Below are 18560 nucleotides of genomic sequence, written 5' to 3' on the forward strand. Positions count from 1 at the left end.
AATTCACTCCCTGCTGGAATCAAGAAGACTAAATGTCTCCTCCATTAATGTAGCTCTGTGGTGGGATAATGAAAATTATAATGGTACCAGGGAATGGGAAGCGGATATGCTTCCTTTCAATGGTACTTAATAGGGAATTGATCAAAAGTCTGGTGAATGGTGGGAACTTAATTCGACTCACCTTCTCCCTAGAGATTCCCCAGACCTCCATGAGAAACTCACCCGCAATAATCAAACTCATCTATTATTCCAAATGTATAGAAATTTAAAATGTTCTTATAGCCATTTCCACCATGCTGACTGTCATGTGCTATGTGTAAATGACCATGTTTTTGATCCTGAGAGCTCTTCTTTTATACCCGGAAAAAAAGGGGGCCCACTTAACACCCTGTCTTTAGAAAACACTGGTTATTTCTTTCTGTGCAGAAACACTCCTCCTTAAATGGAAGGGACGTTGTGGAGTTGTTGCCCTTCCGCTGCCTATGTACCCAGTCTGGGTTCTTTCTCCTAACAACTTAAAAGAGCACGTCAAAGCTGGGATGGATATAATTTTGGATGGATGCCCACAAATAACCCCATAGTAGATAGAAAGGGGTTTGGGCGTGCCTTTGCCTGAGTCTTTTTCCCCTTGGGTTGGAGTAACGGACTTGAAAAAGCAATTTGAAACCTCTCCGTAGTCATGGCAACTACCTTTAATGCTTCTCTTAGAGCCTTTGAAAATCAACAAACCCAAACAGACAGCCTAGCGGAAGTAGTCTTACAAAACCACAGAGCACTACACCTCCTCACTGCACACTAGGGAGGAACCTGTGTCCTGCTTGGGGAAGAAGGCTGTTTTTATGTTAACAAATGGGGAAAAATAATGCAAGAAATAAAAATGATGGACAGTATCAATCTGTTAACTGAAATAGGCCAAGCTCCAGGACTTGGGACATTCTCAACCTATTAAGTATTACGTAGCTGGGGAAACTGGTTGAGAAGTTTGTTCCAGTCAGTAACCATAACTGGACTTCTGACCCTGGGTGTCATCCTCCTAATGAAATTTCTGCTGTCTTATTTCAGTAGGCAAATGTCTTTCCCTCAGACGTATGTACAAAATAAAGTTCCTAAGGCTCATCATGAGGCTCAATTGACCATGGAAATCAACCTGACCACCTTAGAGGACTATGACTGAGATTCCCCATGTTGTTCAAATGAAGCCAAAAATCCACTTGCCATTTCCCTCTTCGGTGGAACAGAACATCTTAGAATGGTCCTCTGCAGCTCCAAGGGACACACAGCCCAACATCTAACAACATCTCTGACTAAACAAATACCCACGCAATAAGGTTGATCAGCGATACTGTCTGTGAAAGATCCTGCTCAAGCGAGGGAAGAGCGAAAGGATTTTAATCTAAAATGGAACCAAAAGATATGAAATGTAGACCCATGCATGTGCCCTCAGAAAAACAAAACTTAAAGACTGAGAGACTGATTTCCCATGAATACCCGATTTAGAGAATTATCAAATTTACAGATTTATCGAAACTTAACCTGTGACTAATGAGCATCCGCCAAGAATCTCTTCCTATCTTCGAACCAGTGACTTGCTGCATGGCCCCCAACTGGACTCTGCTTTTTGGCACCGCTTGCCCATAAAAGCAACCCATCCTAAACCTTCAACAGACTTGCCTGTAACTCGTTGCAGCTTGGCTGTTGCGAATTGCAATTCCTCTGCTGTTCCCAAATAAACTTGATTTCTGGTACCTTGAGCTTCACCTCTTTTTTTTTTTTTTTTTTTTTTTTTTTGCGGTATGTGGGCCTCTCACTGTTGTGGCCTCTCCCGTTGCGGAGCACAGGCTCTGGACGTGCAGGCTCAACGGCCATGGCTTACGGGCCCAGCCGCTCCGCAGGATGTGGGACCAGGGCACGAACCTGTGTCCCCTGCATCGGCAGGCGGACTCTCAACCACTGCGCCACCAGGGAAGCCCGCCTCTTTTCTTTTAGATTGACTTTTTTCTTTTTTTGGCTGCACTGCAGCGGCATGTGGGATCTTAGTTCCCCGACCAGGGATTGAACCCGTGCCCTCTGCATTGGAACCACAGAGTCTTAACCACTGTACTGCCAGGGAAGTCCCAGAGATTGACATTTTATTTTCCTAACTGATTTTCAAAAAGCAGAGAAGTTTAAATTTTTAATTAATTCAAGTTTTTCTTTGCTGGTTTGTGCTTTTGGATTCTAAGAAGTCTTCACCTAACCCAGGGTCGTAACTTCTCTGCTTCTTTCCTAGAAGTTTTGTAGTTCTTGCCCTCACATTTAGTTCTATGATAATTTTGAGTGAATTAGTAGTGCTTGTTCAGGCCTCTCCTTTGTTTGATGTTAATAAGCCACTACAGTGTTGGGCCTGGGATGCTGGAGGGCTTTCCTCATTGTTCTTCTCCACTCGCAACTTTTAGCAGGCACTGCTGGCATGTGCCAGATAGGGGATTTCTCACCATGCTGTTTCTCCTCCAGCAGTAGACTGTTGATGCTTTTTACTCAGTGTGAGAATCGTGATGGAGGCAGAGGGTCATTCTCCTCCGTGATGATTTGTTTGTTTTTTCAAATGTATACATCTGTGCATAATCACGACTCACAGAGTTCTCTTGCTTTCTTCCCCAGTCCAGATTCCCCCAAAAGATAACCAGTATTCCGATTGCCACCATTGTAGATTTGTTTTACCTGTTCTTAAACTCTGTATAAGTGAAATCCTGTAGCAACCTTTTGTGTCGGGCTTCTGTCCCTAAACAGTTCTGAGATTCGTCCACCTTGTTGCATGTACCAGTGGTGTGTGGGTTTTTGTTTTGTCTTTTGCTGTGTATAATTTTATTGTATTAATATACCACGGTTTATAAAGACTGTTTAAACAATTGGATAATTGTCTAATTATCTAATTAATCATCTTGTAATTATCCTGAAAGCTTGTAATTATCCTAAAAGTAACATGCCAATGGTCTATTCACTTTGTGGCTGAGGCCAGAAACCTAAGAATCATCTTTGACAATTGTTCTCATACCCCTCTTGAAGTCTAATGAGAAAATGCTGTTTATTCCTCTTTCATAATTGTGGCCTGAATCCAGCCACTTCTCCCTACTTTCGTATCTCTTGCCCAAAATTGTGCACAAGCCTCTTTACTACTTTCATTCTTGCCCTGGGTCTGTTTTCCAGTCAGCAGCTGGAGGAATCTCTTCACAGACGTTTCTCACCTGCTGTCAACCTGCAGTGGCTTGCTTTCTCTCTTGAGAATAAAATCTGAAGTCCTTACCGTGGCCTGCAAAGCTCTTATCTGACTGCAGCTACCCCTTCAACCTTATTTCCTACACCACTTTCTTTCTCTGACTCAGTGTTAGCCGCACTGGCCCACTTGCTATTTTTCTCTGCCCAGGAGAGAAAATTATCTTCTGCCCATTTTTGGATTGGGTTGTTTGTTTTTTTTGATATTGAACTGCATGAGCCATTTATATATTTTTGAGATTAATCCCTTGTCGGTTGCTTCGTTTGCAAATATTTTCTCCCATTTCAAGGGTTGAATTTTCGTTTTGTTTATGGTTCCTTTTGCTGTGCAAAAGCTTTTAAGTTTAGTTAGGTCCCATTTGTTTATTTTTGGTTTTATTTTTGTTTCATTATTTTTCTCTTGGTTCACACGGTCCAATACTTTGCTCCCTCATTTTATTCTGGTATTGGCTCAAATCTCACCTCATGAGAGAGGCTTGCCTTTAATGACCAAATCTAAAAGGCTATTCCTGCCCCATTTCTTGCCTTACCCAATATTATTTTTTATAATACTTATCACTATTTTCATTATTATAATTAGTTGTCTATATATCTGTCTGTCTCCCCACTGCTCTTTGTTGAGAGAAGGGACTTTGCTAAATCCACTGTGTTTTAGGCCTGTCATGTTAGCCATTTGAGAATCATTTCTGAATTATTGAATAGGGATTTAATTATTTTTTAGAAATATTTATTTATTTGGCTGCACCAGGCGTTAGTTGTGGCATGCGGGATCTTTAGTTGCTCCATGTGGGATCTAGTTCCCTGACCGGGGATCAAACCTGGGCCCCCTGCATTGGGAGCATGGAGTCTTAGCCACTGGACCACCAGGGAAGTCCTAGGGATTTAATGATATTGCTCATCAGTTTTTAACTATAACATAATACTCAAGTGGATTGTTCTTTGATAATGTTAACATCATTCTATTATAGGTCACTACTCTTTATTCCCCCTCCAGTTATTACAGAGAGCATTTGCAGTTATTACAGAGTTATCGCAGTTATTACAGAGAGCATTTGCTTAGTTTTTAAAAGCATCTATTGAGAATTAGAAAAAGAAGTAGTAAACATAGAGTACCAATTCAAGAATTGGATTATTCCACATTGCTACTATCTGTTCCAAATTAAGACATCTGGTGACTGAAGAAGTTTGGTTTATTCTCTGTTTGGTTAACCAGCTGGTTGTTTTGGAAAGGCAAAGGCAGTTCATTGTTCTTGTTGAAAGAAGCTGGGTATTCATAGACTTACTATAAAGGGTGACTTTTGGGTGAAAGATTTACTTGAGAAACTGGATATCTCAAGATGTTATTGAGGAAAATGTCTTTGTTTTTTAAAGATACTTTGAATGTTATATCTGGAACCTGAAGGATAATCTCATACTGCATGAGAAAGTGTGTGTGTGTCATTCCTTCCCACCCCCTCCCTCTTTTCCTTGGTAACAAATTCCTGCACTTTAAAAACTGTGCTCTCCCTAAGCATTTTAGTGTATTTAATGCATGAAGTGCCATATGTTGCTGCAACCAGTATCTTGAACATTCGTGTGAACAAAAATAGTATATTCAGGCTCGCTAACCAGGATTAATTTACAAAGACATTGTCTCAGTCATTAATGAATATGATATTGAAAATTACATTGAAATTGTAGCAGATGTCAGTTTAGCATACCTTCCACTAAATATGCAGCACTTCTGCCCAATTTAAAACAAATTGTTCTTTGATAGATTGTTTTAAGGCCAATTATGTGTCAGTTTAAAACATACACACAAATTTCTCTAAATTTTTTTTTTTTTTTTTTTTTTTTTTGCTGTACGCGGGCCTTTCACTGTTGTGGCCTCTCCTGTTGCGGAGCACAGGCTCCGGACGCGCAGGCTCAGCAGCCATGGCTCACGGGCCCAGCCGCTCTACAGCATGTGGGATCTTCCCGGACTGGGGCACGATCCCGTGTCCCCTGCATCGGCAGGCGGACTCTTAACTACTGTGCCACCAGGGAAGCCTTCTAAATTTTTGATATAAAAGTTTTCTCAGAAATGTTCTGCAGAAGTTAAACCAATGCATGCTTTTTATCCCAAGGTATTGATTTCTCTAGGGCATACTGGTAGTGCATATGAGGGACTGTTCTTTAATGTCCAGTATAGAACTTTTGTAGCTAACATTAGATTTTTCCCATTTGCCACTGACCTTGCCACTAGCACATGACATTAGACATTAGCAGCTACTGCTTCCAAATGCTCTGCTAACACGACATTGAAACTTGAAGAGTACTAGCCAGGTATTTGTAGATTGTCCCTCAATTGAGTTTGTTTGACGTTTTCTCAAGATTAGGCTGGGGTTATGAATTTTTGAGACGAATGCCACAGAAGTAAGCTATCTTTCTCATCACATCACATCAGAGGGCAAGTGACATCAACATGACTTACTACCAAAGATGCTGACCTTGATCAGTTGGTTAAGGTGGTGTCTTCTGATTTTCTCTAGTTGAATTTACTATCTTTTACTCTTTCAATACTCTGTTCTTTGGAAGCAAGTAATTAAGTTCAGCCTATACTCCAGAAGAGGAGAACTGAGCTCCACCTCCTAGAGGAGGTTGTATCTGCTTATATAAGTTGGAATTTTTCTGTAAGGAAGATATGTCCCTTCTCCCTCATTTATTTACTTACTCAATGATTTATTTTTATCAGTATGGATTCATGGGTATTTATTTTATTGTTTGGCTGCTTTTTTGCTCAAACTGGTCTAGAGTGACCAGTGGGAGATCTTGGCTCTTGCGTCTTTTTTTTTTTTTTTAAGCACTTCTTTACTTTCAGGCACTATTTGATGCTGTAGGCTCATCTTGTATTTTCCCTGTCCAGACCCAATTTCAGGCCATTTGTCCAAGGAGGTCAAAAGGTAGTTTTAATTTTTTGGGGGGTATAGTTGATTTACAATGTTGTGTTAGTTTCAGGTATACAGCAAAGTGAATCCGTTATACATATACATATTTTTAGATTCAAGGGTATTTTTAATAGGGTAGATCTTAAGCCTTTCTGATTGGTACCTAACTAAAAGATAAGAATTTTGGAGTTCACTGAGAACTTGTTTCACTTCAGTGAAACTATATCATCTTCTAAAACATACTGAAGTTCATTTGCTCTTTAGAAATGTATTTTTCATTAAAAAATTAAAAATGAAATCTTAAAAAGCACCCACTCGGGCTTCCCTCGTGGCGCAGTGGTTGAGAGTCCGCCTGCCGATGCAGGGGACACGGGTTCGTGCCCCGGTCCGGGAAGATCCCACATGCCGCGGAGCGGCTGGGCCCATGAGCCATGGCCGCTGAGCCTGCGCGTCCGGAGCCTGTGCTCCACAACAGGAGAGGCCACAACAGTGAGAGGCCTGCGTACCGCAAAAAAAAAAACCAAACAAAACACCCACTCAATTTGATATGTCAGTGGTTTATTCAGAATTGAGAGTTGCTGATTTGATATTCATGTTCATGAAATTTTGCATATTGTTTCATTTTTTAAAAATAGTTTTAATATAAAAGTAACAGAATGCTTTCATTTTTAAAAGCTGTAGAATGGTATTTTTTAAAATGTGAATGTGAAATGAAATAAGGCAAATCAAATGAAGTTATTAGAAAGAAAGGAAATCAATATTTGCTTATTTTCTTTATGCCAAGAATTATGCCCACTACATCCTTCTGCTTTGTGTTCCTGTGTCATCCTCTGATTATCTCTGTCCTTGTACCATCACCCTATAGTGTAATTGTTTACTGGTCTGTCTCCTAACTTCTTGAAGACAGCAAGTATGTTTCTCACCTGAATCTCCAGCGTTTAGCACTGTACTTGGCTATAAAAGGTGCTCAATATCAAGTATGTCCATTTCTATCCCCATTTTAAAGATGAAGAAACTGAGGTTGGGTTAATTTGTACAATGATGACTTTGCTAGTTTGTGGTAGAACAAGGGCTTGAAATTAGTATATTTTTTTCTTAAACGTATATTGCTTTTTTATTGTGCCACACTGACAGATTATTGACAAGCTGAAAATTACTTCACTGCATTATTTCCAAATTGACAATCTCTGAAAACATTCATAAGAAACTGGTAACATTTGACGACTCCTGGGAGAAGAAAGGGGCTTGAGGACAGAAATGTTCTAAGATATTAGTTTTGGAACCTTTTGAATTTTGAGCCATGGGACTATTTTAGAAATTCAAAAATATAGATAAATTTTAAAAATACACAAACTTACCAGATAGAGTTTTATATTAAGTTTTAAAATATTGTAGCATTTCAGAGGTTTGTTTGTTTTTTTGTTTTGTTGGTGTCTTTAGAATGAGGGATCCTACCATTATTACTGAGCATAGGTTTTTATAGTCTTCTGACAATTCCTTTGTGTATCATATTTTTTGGAATAGGTGGGAAAGGGGAGAGGATAGAATGTTCTAAAGGGAACAAAAGATCAAAGTCCCCATCTTTAATATGAATGACATTTGACTTTTTAAAGTATGTTCCCTAAATCTTTATTTGTAGGAGCCTCTTACATTAAGTCAGTACTTGGTGATAACACCCAAGACTTTATTTGATTATCTCTAATTAGTTAGGCTGGTTCTGGCTGCATTAACAAAAACTCCACTGCAAATTGACTTAAATAGTCAGAAAATGTTGAATCTTATACACATGGAATTAAAGTTCTTTCCATCAGTTGGATTGGGTACCCTTTAGAATTAGCATTCCACATGTGAACAGATTGTAGTTAGGAGGGGAATACATGCGTGGACTGGCAAAAATGTAAGGTTTCTGAACAATTACTGGTTTAAAAGGATGGCATTACTATGGTTAGGTTAATCAGGATCCATCCCTGGTGCTACAGGCAACTGAAACAATGTTGATGCCACATGGAGGGGGAAGAGGGGTGAGTTGGAGGGGTTCCATCATACTAGATGTCCTCTACAGTTTCTTAATTGCCCTTCAAATAAAATAAGATATATGTTTGACCCCTCCACTGCTAATAATAAGTTTTGAGGAATGTAATTGTTCGTGGTGGATAATGGGTTGCATAGGGGTTTCTTTTACTATTCTTTATTCCATACAAATTCCATAATAAAAAATGGGACACAAAAAAATTAAAAGTGATGGCTGCTTACTGTAACCTTTTTCTGTGTTTGTGTGTTTTTTCAATCATCCTGCTCCCTTTTTTTAAAAATAAATTTATTTATTTATTTATTTTTGGCTGCATTGGGTCTTCGTTGCTGTGTGCAGGCTTTCTCTAGTTGTGGTGAACGGGGGCTACTGTTCGTTGCAGAGCGCGGGCTTCTCATTGTGGTGGCTTCTCTTATTGTGGAGCATGAGCTCTAGGCGCGTGGGCTCTAGAGTGCAGGCTCAGTAGTTGTGGCACACGGGCTTAGTTGCTCGGCAGCATGTGGGATCTTCCTGGACCAGGGCTCGAACCTGTGTCCCCTGCATTAGCAGGTGGATTCTTAACCATTGCTCCACCAGGGAAGCCCCCATCCTGCTCCCTTTCTTTCTCCTCTGCTTATATGTAGAATTAATATGTAATTCTTCCTCTCAAAGCCTAATAGGCATATTCCTTAATTAAAGTTGACACTAATATTTTAGTACTTACATGGAAAAGGAATAGCATAGAATTGAAATGAACACAGGTTCACAGGTTTTAAAGTTACAATTTGGGTTTCAAATCAAACTCCCCCTGTTATTACCTATGAGAGCATTGGCAAGCTAGTTTCTCTGAACTTCAGTTTCCTCTGAAAAATGGTGATAATAATACCTGTCTCATAGGGTTAAATGATTAGGGTAAAAAAATTAGATTTATCAATAAGTTTCTAGCACACCGCCTAGCATTTGTTGAACTCCAATTATGATTATTTTCTTCTCTGTGAGACTCAATCATCCTAGCCCAATTTGATAGATATGTTAGCATTATTGTAGTTAAATTATAAGTATGGATTGTGAAGTTATTAGAGCCCATTCCTGAATGACTTTTCCCATTTAGCTTCTCCCTGCATTGGGGACATTACCCGAATCTCTGCATTGTGCAATCATCAGAGCTAGTTCCTTGCGGTCAATGGGCAGTATTAAATTTCAGCTGTGGGGAATTAGTTTTTCTGACCCAAGTCTGTTAAATTGTTTCAAAAGAAAACTAGTCCTTTATCCAATGTACAGTTCAAATACAACTCTTATTCTTTAGTTGTAAAAATGTAATAGTATTTGTTGGTTATGCTGTCAGATCTTTCAAGTATAATGAACATTTATTCATACCTGAAAGACAGAAATATATCTATTTCTAAGGATACTGCTCATTTCTGACTTCCTACAAAGTAATATGCCAAAGACTTAGTATAGTGCCTTTTGTAATCAGTAGTTTCTAAATAGGTATAAAATGTGTGTTTTCGTTTAATGCATTTTTTCATCTTGTTTAAATGAGAGAGAAAGCTACTTCCTCTTCCATCATGGAATGACTTAAGCTACCTAGGCTGTCCTTCAGATTTCATATTCAAACTTGGCCAATTCAGGAATAAGAGCAACACCTAGTTGCGGCTAGATGTATTTAGGATGTACTTTATATATAGAAATAACATTTTATTGGGTTTATTTTAATAGGAAGTAAAATGAAAGAATATTTTGATTGATAAAGATAACTTAAATTTTACTAAGGCAAAAGCCACAAAAGAAATACTTATGTTTAGGGATTTTGTTATCAAGTAACTAACTCTTTATTACCTAAGGACATTTCTTCAGATTAGAGATTAGTCAGCATTTCCCTTCTAATGTGTTTCAAGGTGGCAGTTCACCAAGAAGTTAATATTTTCACCCCCTTGAAGCTTAGCCTAAGGTGTTTGTTTTAGGGTGTCTTTCTAAACATCTTCCAGCTACTGCATTATATTCAGACATGAGAATTCTGTATCCCAGTAAAGACCACAACAGCAGTGGTGGTGGCTCAATGCCAGGACACTGCTGGGGGTCTGCTATTTCCTGATCTGTACCAGGTGGGTCAAGATGAGATATTAGTAATTTTTTCAGAACAGTTAGGCCAATATTTAAATTGGGTTATGGTTGCTTGCTACATCTACTAACTCAAGGACAAGGAATTTTTTTTAATGAAAACTCTTTAGCCAAGTGAACCAACATAGCTTTAGACTCTACTAAACTTCCTTTACCTGGACCTCTTCTTGTCTCATGTCAGTGTTGGGAAAGTAAGAACTGTAATGTGATCCAACAGGTAGTGGCGGTAACTCCATCCATTACTTTCTCTTTTCTCAGCTGTTCTCTTTTGGCTTATCTTCATTTCTCTTCTTTTCTCCTCCCTACTCTTTGCTTTAGTACTCTTTTCCGTCCCTCTCTTTTTGTCCCCTCTTTCATTTGTGTGTGTGTGTGTGTGTGTGTGTATTAATATAAGAAAGGCTCACTCTACATCCTCAGCTCTTACTAGCCTGTTGAGATCTAGAATGCTAACTAAGCTTCCTTTTATGCATCTAACAGAAATAAATAGAGAAAAGATTAAAATTATGGATAATCTTATTTGTTTTCTTTATATGTTTTTGTTAGGTTGAACTATATGAAGTTGTCAATATTGTTTTGATCTACAGAAATAGATTGAACCTTATAGTTCAATATACTCTTAGTAGCCTTCAGCAGAAGTGAGATTTAGAAATGGATTGGAAGGGAGATCAGCTCGGTGCTTTGTGACCACCGAGAGGGGGGGCGATAGGGAGGGTGGGAGGGAGACGCAAGAGGGAGGAGATATGGGGATATATGTATATGTATAGCTGATTCACTTTGTTATAAAGCAGAAACTAACACACCATTGTAAAGCAGTTATACTCCAATAAAGATGTTAAAAATGAAAAAGAAAAAGAAAAAAGAAATGGATTGGAAGAGAGCCCTGAGTAAGAGAGTTGGATGTTCCCCAGAGGTTCTGGCTTAGAGAACTGGGTGGGTCAGAGTGTTGTCATGGTGCCAATACCATTGACCAACGTGGAGAACATTGAGAAGCATATTCTGATTTTGTTTTTAAGGAGAAGGTTGGTGGGGGCATAAATAATCAGTTTTACTTTGAGGTGTAGTGGGACATGTTCGAGGAGAAATGGCTAGTAGACACTTGGAAATATGGACTTGTAAATAGATGAGCCCATTGGCACTTAGGTGGCACTTGAAAACATGAACGTCAATGAGGTTGTCTTGTGAGAATGTCAAGTGATAAGAAAAGAGAGCCTATGGCTTATCTTGAGGACTGGGAAGTGGGTCATACAAAGAAAACACAGAGAAGGGCATACATAGAAGTAAAAGGGTTTATTCATCATTTTAGAATGATCCATTAGTATATTAAATTAAAATTAACTATGTAGCCTTGGAAGTTATATTTCAAATATGATTCACTTGCATATTAATGTGTTAAAGCATAAGCCAGAGGTTTTCATCTTTTCCCTAAGAGATTAAACTATTTTACTCTTTGTATCTATGGACAAATGAATATGAACTCTACAGCATGAGAGTGTTGTAGGAGCTACCTACCTTCTAACATCTATCTTTTTTTTGAAGTACTATGCTGCATTTAAACAGTGTGTCAGGTGGACAACCATTGAGATTGTTACCATTACTACTGTCTTAAAAGTGTTTGTTGTAGCGTTCCATCTGGGCCCACTCTGCCTGCCTCATCAATCCCCAGATCCTTGCAGGGGACTGTTCCAGTGTGAAACAGACTCTCCAGGCAGCACTGTGGAGGGAAGGAGTACCGCACTACTATCCTGCTTGGGGGTAGCAGTGCATAGTCAGAGTCCTATAACTTACTATTAGCTTAAAAGTCACATTAAACTTTCTTATTGTTTAAAATCTGATACTTAATATGCAGAGATCAATATGAAGCAGCAGCAAAGAATTGTTTCTTTTGTAATCTCATTAATACTTTGACTAGTATTTCAAGAATGGGCAGTTGTTTCTATCTGGAATTAAAAAGGATTTTTCCTTGAAGTGTATAGGCAGTACACTCTTAAGTGAACACACATTTTAGGATGTATTTGAAGAGCTTGTAGTAAAAAAAAATTAAGTTAAATAAGTTTTTTTTCACAAATACAAATTCTTTTTCTATATTTCCTTTTTGTACTTTATTTAAAGTACTGCTAAAGAATGCCAGGTTTCCCTGGTGGCACAGTGGTTGAGAGTCCGCCTGCCGATGCAGGGGACGCAGGTTTGTGCCCCGGTCCGGGAAGATCCCACATGCCGCGGAGCGGCTGGTCCCGTGAGACATGGCCGCTGAGCCTGCGCGTCCGGAGCCTGTGCTCCGCAACGGGAGAGGCCACAACAGTGAGAGGCCCGCGTACAGCAAATAAAAAAGCCATTATTTTACTAATTTCCATAAGCACAGCTCCCCCTGCAAACACACAGACACATGCAATATCATTTTAGATTTATTCTGTTTCTCCTGGAAGAACTCTTCAGCTCTTAATGCATGAAAGTTGAATCAATTATTCAGTCATTTATTCAACAATCATATTGATAACAAAAAAGCAAGAAAGAGTCAGGTAATAAGTTCACCTCACCAGTAAAATCAGGTTTTTAAAAAATATTGAGTGAAAAGAGCAAATTGCAACAAAGATACATATAATTGTGATGCCACTTAAAAAATTTCTTAACCATAGGAGTTGTGTCTATAAGGTTTCATTTCTTTAAATAAAAAACTGAGGCAAATGTGGCAAAATGTTAAATCTGGGTAATATGTACAGTACTTGGGTGTCTGTTTCCTTTTTTCTACACTTCTTTGTATATTTGAAATATTTCATAATTAAGCATTTTTAATTTTTTTATTAATAAAATGGGCAGTATGATAGGGGGGTGACAGGCTACTTTAGATTGGTTGATCAGGGAAGCTCTCTCTGGGGAGATAACATATTGAGACCTGAATAACAGGAAGGAGTTACACAAAAAAGGTACAGAAAGTATTCCAGGCAGAGAAGCAGCTATTGCTACAGTCCTGAGACAGAAGCAAGCATGACATGTTGAAGGAGAGAAGGCCATTTTAGCCTATCTGGTTGTAAAACCAACAGTTATGCTGTAGAGGTAAATGGTCATTTAGTCTCAGAATACTTGAAGCATGCTCACCATTTTCAGACTTATTCTTGTACAGAGTTGTTCCATTTAGGGCTTACATACTAATTGTGATATTGACATATCAAAAGCACACAGAAGCTGGCTGCCTGAGGAGTTTCTCAGTGGTCAAGTTGGGGACAGTTTGAGCACCAAGAAGAATTTAAGTAAGTAATCAAACTTGTTATTGTGAGTCTCTATGATGTGATGCAATAGGAAGTACCCAGGGCTTCCCTGGTGGCGCAGCGGTTAAGAATCTGCCTGCCAGTGCAGAGGCCATGGGTTCAATCCCTGGCCCAGGAAGATCCCACATGCTGCGGAGCAACTAAGCCCATGCACCACAATTTGAGCCTGCGCTCTAGAACCCATGAGCCACAACTACTGAGCTCACGTGCCACAACTACTGAAGCCTGCGTGCCACAACTACTGAGCCTGTGTGCTGCAACTACTGAAGCCCACGTGCCTAGAGCCTGTGCACTGCAACAAGAGAACCCACCGCAATGAGAAGCCTGCGCACCGCAACGAAGAGTAGCCCCCGCTTGCTGCAACTAGAGAAAGCCCGCACACAGCAACGAAGATGCAATGCAGCCAAAAAAAAAAAGTACCCAGCATCACCTAAATTTTATCCCTGATAACAATATTAAACTGGAATCTAATCATGAGAAGGAAGCAATTAGAAAAATTCAGAATATGGGACATATTATCAGACAACTGGCCTGGACTTTAAAAAAAATTCAGTGTTAAGAAAACAAAAGATTAGGGAGGTGCTCTGTGTTAAAGTATTTAGAAATGAAGTGATATTTTGTCTGCAGTTAACTTTCAAATAGTTCATCAAAAAATGTGTGTGTGTGTGTGCTTATAGAGATAGAAGAAAGCAAGTTGTTGAACCTCGGAGGTGAAAGGCTATGTGTGTGTGTGTTCGTTGTACTATTCTTTCAACTTTTTAAGTTTTTAAATAGTCAAAATTTAAAGTTGGGGAGGATGCTTATTCTTTTTTTGAAGCCCAATGCAACTTTTAAATATTTTTTGCCTTTTGGTTTAATTGTTTTGTTTGGAGCCACTCTGATAGATCCAAATTCTTCCCCATGTGGTGTTAGTGGTATTGATAATGGTAATACTGGTCATTTTTACGTAACATTTGTTGAATGTGTATCATGATATGCCAGACACGTTATTTCAGTTAATCCTTCTAACAACTCTTGAATTAGTGTTCATTTCTCCTTGTAAAGATGAAAATACAGACAGTTAAAAAGCTATCACTAAAGCAACAGAAAAAAAAGCATTTCATCTTAAGAATGAAAATGTGAATTTGTGAGGCAGGCTAGAATATTCATTGGTGAAAGCAAGATAGAAAAGTTTGTGATAAAGTCACTAGGCATGCATATTTTTCTGGCCTTGAACTTGTTCTGTATACAACCTACCATTGAGAGGCAATCTAGCGTGGTGGTTAAGAGCAGAGTCCCTGAAGCCAGAATGCCTAAGTTCAAATTGCATCTCCAACATTTACAAGCTGCTACTGCCTGAGAAGCACATCTCCAGAATTCCTACTGGGTACCTCTATTAGTTTTTTATTGCTGCTGTAACAAATTGCTGCAAACTTGGTGGCTCAAAACAACATAAATTTATTATAACTCTGGAGGTCAGAAGTCCAAAATGGGTCTCAATGGGCTAAAATCAGGGTGTTAGCAGGGCTGCACTTTCACATGGAAGCTCTAAAGGAGGCTGTTTCCTTGCCTTTTCAGCTTTCTAGAGGCCACCCAATTATTGGCCTCCTTTACCCAAACCAGCAGTGTGTCTCTCTGAACCTTTCTTCCATAGTAACATCTCCCTCTGACTCTCATATTCTGCCTGCTTCTTCTACCAGTACTTTTAAGGGCACTGGTGATTACTTTGGGCCCACCCAGATAATCTAGAATAATCTCCCTATTTTAAGGTCAACTGATTAGCAACCTTAATTCCATTTACAACCTCAATTCCTCTTTGCCATGTGACCTAACATATTCATAGGTTCCTGGGATTAAGGCATGAACATTTTTTTTTTTTTATGAATTTATTTACTTCTGGCTGTGTTGGGTCTTCGTTGCTGCACGCGGGCTTTCTCTGGTTGCGGCGAGCGGGGGCTACTCTTCGTTGCAGTGCTTCTCATTGCGGTGTCTTCTCTTGTTGTGGAGCACGGGCTCTAGGTGCATGGGCTTCAGTAGTTGCGGCACGCGGGCTCAGTAATTGTGGCTCACAGGCTCTAGAGCGCAGGCTCAGTAATTGTGGTGCACGGGCTTAGTTGCTCCACGGCACGTGGGATCTTCCCAGACCAGGGATCGAACCTGTATCCCCTGCATTGGCAGGTGGATTCTCAACCACTGCGCCAGCAGGGAAGCCCCATGGCATGAACATCTTTGAGGGACCATTTTTCTGCTAACACATCTATGTTTAGATTCTATAGTTGTTAAGGCAGCTGGGGCCAGGTGAAGATGATCTCAAAGTGGAGATCCTGGCTAATGCGGAGGATTGTGCGTAGGACCAATTATTAGGTTTGAGCTGAAAGGAATTACTAAGCAAGGTATGTACATGTTTTAAAATTCTCTTACTGTCAGTAGATTCAGTATATAAAAAGTGATTTAATTAGAAGTAGGCAACTGAGTTTTAGTTACATCATGGTAGGGAAATGATTAAACTATTAGATTTTAGTTCTGTTGTTTTGTGCCAGCTCCCAGAGGGAAATGTTCTTGATTTAATCACAATGTAGAGACGCTTTGGGTTTAATTTTAATTTTTGTTTTTATTACAGATTTTTACTACCCTTGGATGCACTCCTGATATGGAGAAGATTGAGGAACAATTTGCTAATTTGAACATTGTTAAACGTTCCTCAGAAACTAAAGAGCCTACTTATCTGCTTGGCATAGACACATCAAAGACTGTACAAGCAGAAAAAGGAAGCTTGGTTGCTGTTTTATGTTCTAATGGATCAATCAGAATATATGATAAAGAAAGATTAAATGTACTGCGAGAATTTAGAGGATATCCTGGACTTAATGGAGTCAAGTTTGCAAATTCCTGTGACAGCGTGTATTCCTCATGCACTGATGGCACTGTAAAATGTTGGGATGCTCGATTAGCCAGTGAAAAACCTGTCCAGCTGTTCAAGGGTTACCCTTCCAATATTTTTATCAGTTTTGATATCAGCTGTAATGATCATGTCATTTGTGCTGGTACAGAAAAAGTTGATGATGATGCATTGTTGGTATTTTGGGATGCAAGAATTAATTCTCAGGATTTGTCTACTACTAAAGACCCACTTGGTGCATATTCAGAGACACATAGTGATGATATCACTCAGGTATGTTTCCATCCCAGCAATCCCAACATGGTAGTCTCAGGTTCAACTGACGGCCTGGTAAATGTATTTGATATTACTGTTGATAATGAAGAAGATGCACTGGTTACAACCTGTAACTCAGTTTCATCAGTAAGCTATATTGGTTGGTCTGGGAAAGATTATAAACAGATTTACTGCATGACACATGATGAAGGATTTTGCTGGTGGGATCTTAATCATCTGGATACCAATGAACCAATTACATGTTTGAACATCCCGGATGTCAGAGAAGTAATTAATGTGAAAGAAGGGATTTTGGACTATTTGATTGGCGGCCTATATCATGAAAAGACAGACAAATTGTTTGTAGTTGGAGGAACAAACACAGGAATTATTCACATAATGAGCTGTACTACATCAGGATTGGTGCATGTGACCAGGCTTCAGGGAGGGCATGCTGCTACAGTCCGTTCTTTCTGTTGGAATATGCAGGATGATTCTTTGCTAACTGGAGGAGAAGATGCACAGTTGTTACTTTGGAAACCTGGAGCAGTAGAGAAGACGCTTACAAAGAAAGACAGCATGAAAATAGCATCCTCTGTGTACCAGCGAGTTCGAGTTCATAGTAATGATTCTTATAAGAAAAGGAAAAAGCAGTGATGTTACATTGGGAGTTTACTTGACAGGTTTTATAGTTGCAAATAATTATTTCTGTGTACTACCTGTTGTAGACGTGTTTAAAGCTCATATGTAAATAAAAACAAGCCAGTTAGCAAACAGTCCTGAAAAAATGTTGAGAATGGTTTAATTCAGGTCTTTGTGTATTCCAAAATTATTATTTTTTAAGTCGCCATTTGAGTATGTAATCAGTGAGTTGAAAGTAAAATTACATTCCTCATTTTAAAAACCCATCTGTTGAATTAGTAAATGTTGAGTTTGAAGAAATAGCTTTGATAAAGGCTTTTTAGAAGTAGATGGCTGGTGTGACTTTATAAAACAGGTGGTTTGGGCTGTGTTTTTTAAGCTCAATTTTTTACATTTTAAATCATCTTCATTATTTATAAAACCAAATCAGACTGTTTCTTCATTCGAGAAGCTCCTACTTGCTTAATACATATAGATTACATTGGCATATTTAAATATAAATATTCTAATGAATTTAAATAGAATTAAACCTTTTCAGAAATAGTGATTTGCATTTATTTGAGAAAAGTATATTTAGTAAATATTTGCGTCCACACTTTAATATTGTTGGTTAAACAGTAAACAGGTGTTTCACTGATGAAAAGGAAATTACCTTGCAGAATGCTTTTTGAGACTCAAAGTGAATATACAAAAACAAAAGTATTTATAATAGTAGAATGACTTTTTATTTCAAAATATTAGAATATTTTGTGATAAAATTTTCTTCTATAGTGTTTCATCCATCCATAATTTTAAACTTGAATTTTTGTTTACTGCTAATTTTTCCATCCTTCCTTTTAAATATTTCTCTAAAGAAGCTTAATTAAAAAGTTGATCCCTCTAAAGGTTTGGTATCTTATCTCTGAGACTGTAGCACTGGAGGAAATTTTTATTTTTCTATAGAACATTTGTAACTTATATTTAGATATGATTTAGCTTAACTCAAATGAGACTGAACAACAGGTAAGTTGTTGTTATATTAAATATATTAAAAATACATGTTTCTTATTTGGAGAGATTCAGCTATTCTTGGTATTGTCCAAACCATAAACCTGAGGGTAATATAGTACTTTTCCTTTTTCCCTTAACCAGTCAATCGCCAAGTCCTGTGCCATTCCACCTCCTAAAATCTGTCAGCCTGTTCTTTTGACTTTACCCCCCCACCCCCGGCACTACTGCCTTAGATAAGACTTTCA

At 38.7% G+C, this 18560-nt stretch overlaps 1 protein-coding gene across 2 annotated transcripts in view; it reads left to right on the forward strand.

Annotated features, from left to right (window-relative positions):
- Positions 1 to 17669, forward strand: part of WDR89 (WD repeat domain 89) — a 34547-nt gene extending 16878 nt beyond the window's left edge. For both annotated transcript variants that reach the window (XM_082647040.1, XM_082647041.1), the window contains exon 3: positions 16150 to 17669. In XM_082647040.1, the coding sequence (XP_082503166.1) occupies positions 16180 to 17340 (1161 nt within the window). In that variant the 5' untranslated portion in view covers positions 16150 to 16179 and the 3' untranslated portion in view covers positions 17341 to 17669. The remainder of the gene's footprint in view (positions 1 to 16149) is intronic.
- Positions 17670 to 18560: the final 891 nt, after the last annotated feature.

The sequence above is a fragment of the Grampus griseus genome (genome assembly GCF_964374135.1).
Source record: "Grampus griseus genome assembly, chromosome: 2".
NCBI lineage: Eukaryota > Metazoa > Chordata > Mammalia > Artiodactyla > Delphinidae > Grampus > Grampus griseus.